The sequence below is a fragment of the Dermacentor variabilis genome, chromosome 6, assembly GCF_050947875.1.
Source record: "Dermacentor variabilis isolate Ectoservices chromosome 6, ASM5094787v1, whole genome shotgun sequence".
NCBI lineage: Eukaryota > Metazoa > Arthropoda > Arachnida > Ixodida > Ixodidae > Dermacentor > Dermacentor variabilis.
The window spans coordinates 74,138,567-74,148,155 of NC_134573.1; the positions used below are offsets into that span (position 1 = coordinate 74,138,567).

The window sequence follows — 9,589 nt, forward strand, 5'->3', positions numbered from 1 at the left end:
CGCTACGAAGAATGCTTCAATACCGATCGACGACCATGCGAACACGCGTGTAAGATGCACCACCTGCATGGAGCACTGCCGGGGATAATGTTTCAGACAGACCACGTGCGAACATAGCCGACGGCGATAAACAAACGCTGCAAGGGACCGACACTCCGGAAAGACTGCGCCGGCTGTGGCTGACCTTGGCCGCGCGCGCGCGGGCACGCGGGGGTGTCATGACGCCAAGTTTCAGCTTCTCCCGGCGGCCGCTTGGAGGCAAGGCGCAACAGAAAATCGCAAAAGAAAGGTGTTTCTCGTTCTTTTTTTCTAAGCAGCTTGTTGTATTCGTCATTTTTAACAGTTCAACTTTTGTTCTGACGCAGAAAACCGCCCACCAATTTTTGTGTCCGTATCCCTTTAATGAACCACCACAACCATTCGTCTCATCGGACCTCGCTGCGCTCTATGACAACTTCATGATAGTGTGTTGATTTGGCTTGTTTCGTTGTATGGTCCGACGTACGACTTTTGAAAAGTCAATGCACCTTTGACGTCAAATGTTTATAACAGCATTAAACCCACAAAGTTCCGGAATTGAAAATCGAAAGCACGATTTTTGAAATCTAAATGCACCTTTCGCATCAAAAGTTTATGGAAAATTTATATCCATAAAGTTCCGGAATAGAAATCAATGTCCCCCGTAGATTCCGCGGCCTCCGCGAGATGACGCGACGACCCCTCTCGCCAAAAAGCCCCTTAAACTTCGTAATGTAGTGACACTCTCCTCCTCCACCTTAACTCCTCGTTTCTCCTCTCTTTCACGCTCCCTCCTCGACCGTGGCGCCACCTACACTGCTCGAGCGCAGCAACGGCGCCAACATGCGCTCCTCGCCACTCTGTAGACGCTTCTCGAGCAAAAATGGCGCTGATGCACGGCGCGAGGGCCCACGTGATGCTATTAGGCCAATAGCGACGCGGCGTCGGCCTCGGCCAGAGCGCGCGAGGAGGAGGCGTCATTCTTCAAAGCGTGGCAGTACTTTAAGAAGTTTAAGGGGTTCTAGCTCGCCAAAAAACCCCTCAATCTCCAAAAGTAGGGCCAACCACTTCCCTGCTCCTCCGCTCGGCGCGGCCCCGATGGTGGCGCCGCCCATGCTGGCCCTGCCGTAGCAGACGACGGTTAACACGCTACCGGAGGAAATCGTCGGAAAAGTTCGTGCGAACCCTGCGGAGCAGTTTTTTCAATCGAAATCTTGCTTCGTCAGTCGGTAACTGGCCTTAAGAAGGTCGTGTTAGAATTACGGAAGAAATAGAGAAAAGGACCATTATTTAAGGCGTAAAGCACGCGCACGATGACAGCTCGTGTTGCTGAAGCACGACGCATGCACGCGGTGTGCTCAAACACGCGCGTAATTACCAGAGTTTCAGGTTTTGACAACGTGAAAGTATGCGTACGTGGTTTCGTAGGTTCTCATACAGTGGATATGAAGCATGCGATACCCATTTACTTAATCGGACGCATAAAAATATTGACGTTAAGAGGAAGCTTTAGCTCGGGCCCAACTCCGACGCGGCCTATTCAAATACATGTAAAACGCAAAAACGTTTTTATGAGATAACCCCTGGACCGATTTTGATGAAATTTGTCGCATTTGAAAGAGAAAGCTAAATTCTAGTGACTGTTGGAAGCGGAATTTCGATTTAGGGCTTGAATTTTCTTAAAACGATTTTCAAATATTTGACCGTTTGAAAGAAATAGAACCACGAAGTTTACAAATTCATAGCTCTGCATCAAGAACCGATATCGCGGTTCTGTAAACGGCATCCATTATATCATTCAAAGCGGACAAATTCAATATGTCATTTTACATATTACGTCAATTTGTTACGTTGGTTACAACGGTTTTGCAAAAGTTGTATTTCCCTATGATTGAATTTTTTTATATTCATGTGTAACATAGCAATTTTGTCCGCTTTAGATGTACTATTAGGTGCAATTCACAGAATTGTATTATCATATTTAGTGGTTAAGTTACAGAGTTGTAAACTTGATAGTTCCGTTTTTTGAAAATTTTCGATTTTTGCCAATTTTTATTAAAAAATTGACAATCTAACTCAAAATTTCGAAACCAACAGTCACTAGATTTTGAGTTTTTCTTGTAAATGCAACAAACCTCGTCAAATTCGGTGAGGTGGTTGCCGAGAAAAACGAATTCTCCTTTTACATGTATTTAGATAGGAGCACTCGAGCTAAAGCTTCCTCTTAAAGGGATACGGACACAAAAATTGGTGGGCGGTTTTCTGCGTCAGAACAAAAGTTGAACTGTTAAAAATGACGAATACAACAAGCTGCTTAGAAAAAAAGAACGAGAAACACCTTTCTTTTGCGATTTTCTGTTGCGCCTTGCCTCCAAGCGGCCGCCGGGAGAAGCTGAAACTTGGCGTCATGACACCCCCGCGTGCCCGCGCGCGCGCGGCCAAGGTCAGCCACAGCCGGCGCAGTCTTTCCGGAGTGTCGGTCCCTTGCAGCGTTTGTTTATCGCCGTCGGCTATGTTCGCACGTGGTCTGTCTGAAACATTATCCCCGGCAGTGCTCCATGCAGGTGGTGCATCTTACACGCGTGTTCGCATGGTCGTCGATCGGTATTGAAGCATTCTTCGTAGCGGAAGAAAATGCCCAGACATTACTGCGCCCACGGCTGTTATAACAGCATTATCGGTCGTGATACGCCGTCGCGCACGTTTCCCAGAGACAAGAAGGTGCGTGAACTTTGCATACGTGCCTGTCAGCCACCACACCCAGCATGGAGACTTCTAAAAAATGGCTTCATTTGCGCGGACCACTTCGTCAACGATGCTTATGCGACCAGCCCGGCTGTGCTCAAAAGCCTTGGCATGCCGCTCAAAAGGCTCCTGTTGAGGCAATACAATTCAAAGAGCGGGTGCTTAGTGATGCATTCGTAACAGTTAGCTGTGTTCGCCAACTTTTGATGTTCTAGCAACAGACCCTCTCTCTTTCTGTATGCATGTAGCCGCAGCGGTGACCGCAGGAGTGCCTGTTGAAAGAAGGGAAATTACCGTTTCATTGGCTGTGCAAGAACAGATATTCTCGGCTTGTGACAGAAATTGTTTACCCTGCGGATGCATGTGTTTATCATAAAACAAAATAGTCATGTTGTGTGCACTTTCGCTGCGTCTAATATTGAACGACAGCATACGAGCGCTCTTCTAATTGATCAAATATACAAAACACAGCCAGTGAATAAACGCCAGACAACAGCATACATGTGTAGTAATCTAAAATGCGCAGCACATTTATCTACATTGCCGTTTCACACGTTGCTTTTCAACCTCAAGCAAAAAATTACGGATTTTCATAGGTCTCTGCATAATCATGCGTCGGGTTTCATGACTTGGTTGTTCGCGCAGCATTTCCCTATTAAATGTCCCAGCTAAAGACCTTCCTTTGTCTATGGCCACAGAATCGATGTAGCTAAGTGATCTGGTCGACGGGTCCCTAGCGCAGCCGCCCATCTCAACGAGTTCAACCAGTAAATGGCTTCTAATGGTGTGAATGTGAAAGTAGCCGTAAACACAGGGCTATGAAACGGCTGGAAAATTCTACACATGCCGTGCCTCGTCGCGTAAAAACGAAGTGTGCAGCGATCGAAAGCCGACAGCGTAGGTAAGCACAAAGCGACGAGCTACGCTACCTACGATTCAGCCGTAATAGCTCCCTTTCTGCCTCAACGCGGGTCACGAAACTAGGCATTTTGCATCCTACGTAACATAATTTTAGGAACTGCTGCTGCTGCACTTCAAGTTTACTAGAAAAAGAAATTACCATTTTGCTGGCCCGGACTGCCTGACCGGCACGTTCAAGGCCGCCTGCTCTTCTTTGCCGCTTGACGCGGAAGGCTCGTAACCGTAAGCGATTATATTTCTTGCTAAGTTGGAACGGCCCTTATCTACAGACGTGTACTCATCGCTGGTAGAGGCAGCAGAACCCGAATCCATGCTCGCGATTGCGGCGGCGGCGCGCCTCGAATGACCGTGGCCGGCCGGCTGGCTATCCGACGGGGGTGTCGTGACGTCACGCCTTCCAACTCGCTTGGGCCGGGCGGCGTTGCGCGCGCTCACAAAAACGCCAAAAATAAAGCCATCCGCTGAAAAATGAGCGAAGTGACTGCTTGTTTTCGGTGTACTCGCACACTGAGGACCCATTTTCTGTATTATCGTAAAATGTTCAGATTTTGTGTCCGTATCCCTTTAAGAGGAAGCTTTAGCTCGAGTGCTCCTATCTAAATACATGTAAAAGGAGAATTCGTTTTTCTCGGCAACCACAGCACCAAATTTGACGAAGTTTGTTGCATTTAAAAGACAAACTTAAACTGTAGTGACTGTTGGTTTCGAGTTTTTGAGTTAGATCGTCAATTTCTTATTAAAAATTGGCAAAAATCGAAAATTTTCAAAAAACTAAACTATCAAGTTTACAACTCTGTAACTTAACCACTAAAAATGATAATACAATTCTGTGAATTGCATCTAAAAGTACATCTAAAGCGGACAAAATTGCTATGTTACACATGAATATAAAAAAATTTAATCATAGGGAAATACAACTTTTGCAAAACCGTTGTAACCAACGTAACAAATTGACGTAATATGTAAAATGACATATTGAATTTGTCCGCTTTGAATGATATAATGGATGCCGTTTACAGAACCGCGATATCGGTTCTTGATGCAGAGCTATGAATTTGTAAACTTCGTGCTTCTATTCTTTTCAAACGGTCAAATATTTGAAAATTGTTTTAAGAAAATTCAAGCCCTAAATCGAAATTCCGCTTCCAACAGTCACTAGAATTTAACTTTCTCTTTCAAATGCGACAAATTTCATCAAAATAGGTCCAGGGGTTATCTCATAAAAACGTTTTTGCCTTTTACATGTATTTGAATAGGCCGCGTCGGAGTTGGGCCCGAGCTAAAGCTTCCTCTTAAGCAGTAAAAATGATATTCCTTATCAGCGGGCCTGTGGTCTTTTGCGGCCTTTCTCGGCCATTATAATACTGCACACAAAACGTGCGAGTAGCCGTGCTCATGCCTCCAATATAGAGGACGCGTCCGGCAGCAGCCGGGATAGAGGCGAAATGCAAGAGGCCCTTGGAGAGATTCCCTCGTTGGTGTTCCGTAATTCTCGTCGCACAGGCGCGGTATGTTGCAGCAGTCGCAGGGCGCTTTTTTCGTTGCGAGGTGCTTCGGTAATCGCGACAATAGATTGCTCTTTTTTTACAGTTACTGCTCCAGGAGGGCACATGTAACGGCTAACAGAAGCCTCTAGAGAGCATGTGACATCACAAGCGTTCCCTTTGCCGCCTTGGTGCCGTGGAGGCGCCATCAGTAATGCGAAATAACGACACATTGTTAGAACTAGTAAATAAAATCTAATTAAGAAATACTTAAACGCGTTAAAAGCACGCACAGCTGAACACACTTTTTCGAAGCAGCAGGCCTGAACTAGGCTCAAAAGAGGACGTTCTGAGGAACCGTGGTACTTCAAAAAGCCGTACGTGTTTTGCCACTTCCTCGAAGTCAGCCTGCCCCATCCTATGTATCCACACTTTTCTTCTTTGTGCGTTGCGCTCGCCGTATGGTCAAGAAAGAAGCCTTCTGCCGTCGCTGTGTCGGTTGCGGCAACCGAAGGCGCAGTAGCAGGGAATCACAATTAAGTTCTCGTCCCTAACACACTCAATTTGTTCCGCTAACGCACTCGATCAGTCCGTTTGCGCATACTTTCGTCGCGCAGGGCCAACAATGGCGGTCGGAGCGCGCTGGAACGAACAATATACAAAAGCGCGGTGCCGGCTTCCACGTGACACAGATTGGCGAATGGGGTAGCGCAGGAGGCTGGGGCGACAGGAGGCGTGGAGAAGGAAATGTCGGGGAGAGCGGGGTGGCGGAAAGATCTCAGAATGGCGCTACTTTTGGAAAATTGAGGGGTTTTAGCTCGCCATCAAAACGCCCTTGAAACTTTGTGCTCGGATGAGGTGCCTTGGCGCTTTGTGACTCCCGGTGCATGGGCGTTGCCGCGAAATCCAGGCCTATTTGGCAATGTTCGCGCTGATATCTCTTTTCGAGCGCGAAAAAGACATTCGAGACAAAATAGAGAATGACTTCGCGCGGCGGGGTTTTGGTCGGTGGTGCATGAAAAAAAATTTAGGAAGGGGCTGAAGCCCTATAAGTCGCCCCCGCTCTTTCATACAACGGTGATATATATATATATATATATATATATATATATATATATATATATATATATATATATATATATATATATATATATATATATATATATATGGTCACGTCATGTGGTCACGTCACACTGCAATCTCACGCTGCAACATAACCGTCACTAGTGCTGCAGTTATGAATCACCTTCTCTGATGCACGAGAGCTGATAGCCTCCAAACGCGTTCGCGTTTTGTTGCTGAATTTTGAATGCGTTGGTTCGACAGCTTGCTCAGGAAGAAAGCCACACAGGAAATGCACTCCACTATGAATATGTGGAACTGATAAAAAGGTTTAAACTGCAGAACGTTTGTACGTTCGCCTTGATAGCGCAAAGAATACGATTGCGCACGAAAAAGAAAAAAGAAAACACGACACAACGACAGGTAGCGCTTGTGCTGCAGTTCGGACCCGTTTCGTCCCCTTCCTTGGGCTATGAAGGCAAGCGTTCATTCGTCCAAACTCTCCCCAATATCAGTTCTTGTGCAACGTTTGTGCACGCTTGCCGCCGAAGACCGGTGAACCTCGTGCACGTGCCGTAGCAGTGCAGGAAGGCACCTGCTGGCGTCCTCACAGCTACTTCTTCAACCACAGAAGCTCATGGCGACCGAGTTAAGGTTAATGTCATCGTATGCCTTTTTCTTCCGACTCATCTTAAGCTAAGTGAACGCGCAGCTCAACCCCTGCTTATATACAGTGATTACATGAAAGCCAAACATGAAGTACCAGTGACTAACCGTCCAATAAACCAGTACGAGCATCTACCGACACCCACGTTCACCTAGCTTCACGCATATGATGAATCCTATTCACCGAGTTTGAATTGCTTCACGATAATTGGTGCAAACATTGATAAACTCGTGAAACGCCTGGAGCATCTGAAGCCCTAAGGCACATTTCTTTTTCATATGTTCGGTAATACGGGTTACGAAACACCTACAGGATGTCCTTTTCGATGAAAAATCCTCACGCGCTCAACACATCCTTATTTTTATCTTGCAGTTGAACTTCTGCGACGTAAGCAAATTGGACGGACTTTTCGTGAACTATGGTATCTGGCAAAGGTAAAACAATTCAGTCTGAAGGATTCTTAAGCAGAGGTGGGGCAGTGCATGCCGGATGTTTCCGCAACGTTTCCAAAACTAATTATATTCTTGGCACTCATCCCGTCTGCATATCTACGTTTACAATGGCACACAAGGTAACGCCAGTTCGTCTGTCCTTGGTCTTCAATTTGACAATTACTTTTCCTTGTTTCTTCCGGTACGGCCTGCACGTGCAAAGAGACGCCGCTTTCGCTTGGCTGCGATTTCCTTTTTACGCTTCCTACGTGAGCTGCATGCAATCTTCTCATTACTTTCCTTTTCCGGATCAGACAAAAAATTTACATAAAGAGAGACTGCACTGCCGGTTCTCCCGCTACGAAAACAACAGCCCCTACTATCGTCACCCCAACCGGATTTTCGCGCCAAGCGCGCAAAGAAAAAAAAGAAGGTGAAGTCGCTCTTCGTGGGCGCCCTTTTCACTGCCCCTCAAACTCTTTCGTCGTGGGACCAAAGGCCCACACGAGGACGGCGCATGCGAGCGTAACATCGAAAAATAGGTTGTCCAGAAACGAGAAATGCAAATATGCACCCCTTGCGCGCTATATATAAATGTCATCTTCGTTCCTAACGCGTAGTGCGCACAGCGGTGTTAAACGCGCCAAATTCACCCCTGGGTACTACTGCATGATGCCGTTTATCACGAACACGTTTGCAAAATAAAACTAACGAAAATCGCACTGAACAGCGGCCAGCAGCTGCTGTTTATACGGCTCCGCACGTAAGCTATCGCTGTGGTAACGTATTCGTTATCCGCACTTTCATCCAATTTTACATCCGTTTTTCTTTGCCTACACGTGTATCAAAATTCAGTGATACAGAGGCAGTCAACAGTTCCGTCCCACTGGCGTGAACCTTACGTCTGCGTGCGCGCGATGTCGTCCTGGTCCGTCGGTACTGACAGTTCGCACGGCTCAACGGCGCCGCCATGTCTCGTATACCAACAACAGGGTTTTTGATTCGGAAGACGACAGCACTTTTATTCGCAAAGAACGTCCGTTTCATGCTTTGGCGGGTGTGCCCCGGAAATCTGCGAGCTTATGTCACATTTTTTGCATGCTCCAGTCCATGATGACAACTGCACGAGACGCACTGCGCTTTCTGCAAGGAACTGACATCGTGGAGCACTTCAATTAAACCTACTTAACCGTTGTAGTCGAGAATTTCGGATTAGGAATGATTGCTAGCTTGCATCTACGCCATTGCGTGTCGGTAACAGGGTAGGCATTTCTGCGTCCAAGGTGGCGTCAAAAAACGCAGCAGCCCGACGAACAAAGAAGACTAGGTTAAGTTAGATGGCGGTGAAAGGCCTGGTGATAACACCGGTTAGCATGGTTCGTGTCCAAGACATGGAGGGGCCATGTCTTGTGCATAAAGACTTCCGGCGAACCAACACGACGTCGTTCGTACAACCTCGGTCGTATGCAAATAAACAGTGCTTTAACGCCACTTTCCTGAGTCTGCCTTCCAACAAGTCCGTTAAAGGGAACCGTTTAATTAGCCTAGGGAAAAAGAGAACCGCTGCACCGGGAACAGGTTTATCTGACCGACGTCATTTAAGTTTCCAGTCTCTCCAACGCTTCGCATGGTTCTTCACGCCACATCTTCGCGAGGCAGTACATCCTGCTAGCGAGTTCACCCACAGCATCCCATCAGTTCACTCACTTGACATCCTGAGCCGGTACCGGTGCGATGCAAGTCGTCACCAGAAGCAGAAGAGCGGCGACACCAGCGAGCGTATCCATGTTGCGAGCGGTCCGTGGCAGCATCGGCTGCCCACACGCGAGCACGGCGTGCGACTGACTGGCTTGGGTCCAGCCGGAGGAGGCCGATCCGGCGAACGAGGCAGCAGCCGGCGAGCGCCTCGCGCGCTCCTGCGAGGAGAGGCTGACTCAACAACCGGTGCCGTCGGAGACGCACGCCGCCGCTCCTCTGGGCGTTGCGGCGGAGCGCGCCACCAGACACGCCGAGCATGGCCGAGAGAGCGAGAGCGCACGGAGCTCGCGGGCAAGGTCGATCGCCTTTTCGCGCGCAATCTCAAGCGAGAGCGCGCGCATTCGGAAAGTGCGCGCGCGTGCGCTGAAGGCAGCCTGAAAGGAAGAGCGGAACGGCGCTTCGCGGAGCCGAGAGTGCGTCGAGTCGTTAAAAGGGATGCTGAATGACGACGACTCGCGCATCGTTCTTTTTCTCCGGGTCGTTTACGCTGACGGCTTTTGCCC

The 9,589-nt window shown here is 48.0% G+C and overlaps 1 protein-coding gene across 1 annotated transcript in view; it reads right to left on the bottom strand.

Annotated features, from left to right (window-relative positions):
- Positions 1-9,309, bottom strand: part of LOC142584864 (glycine receptor subunit alpha-2-like) — a 116,862-nt gene extending 107,553 nt beyond the window's left edge. Inside the window, exon 1 of the mRNA XM_075695171.1 lies at positions 9,036-9,309. Within this exon, the coding sequence (XP_075551286.1) occupies positions 9,036-9,139 (104 nt within the window). The 5' untranslated portion in view covers positions 9,140-9,309. The remainder of the gene's footprint in view (positions 1-9,035) is intronic.
- Positions 9,310-9,589: the final 280 nt, after the last annotated feature.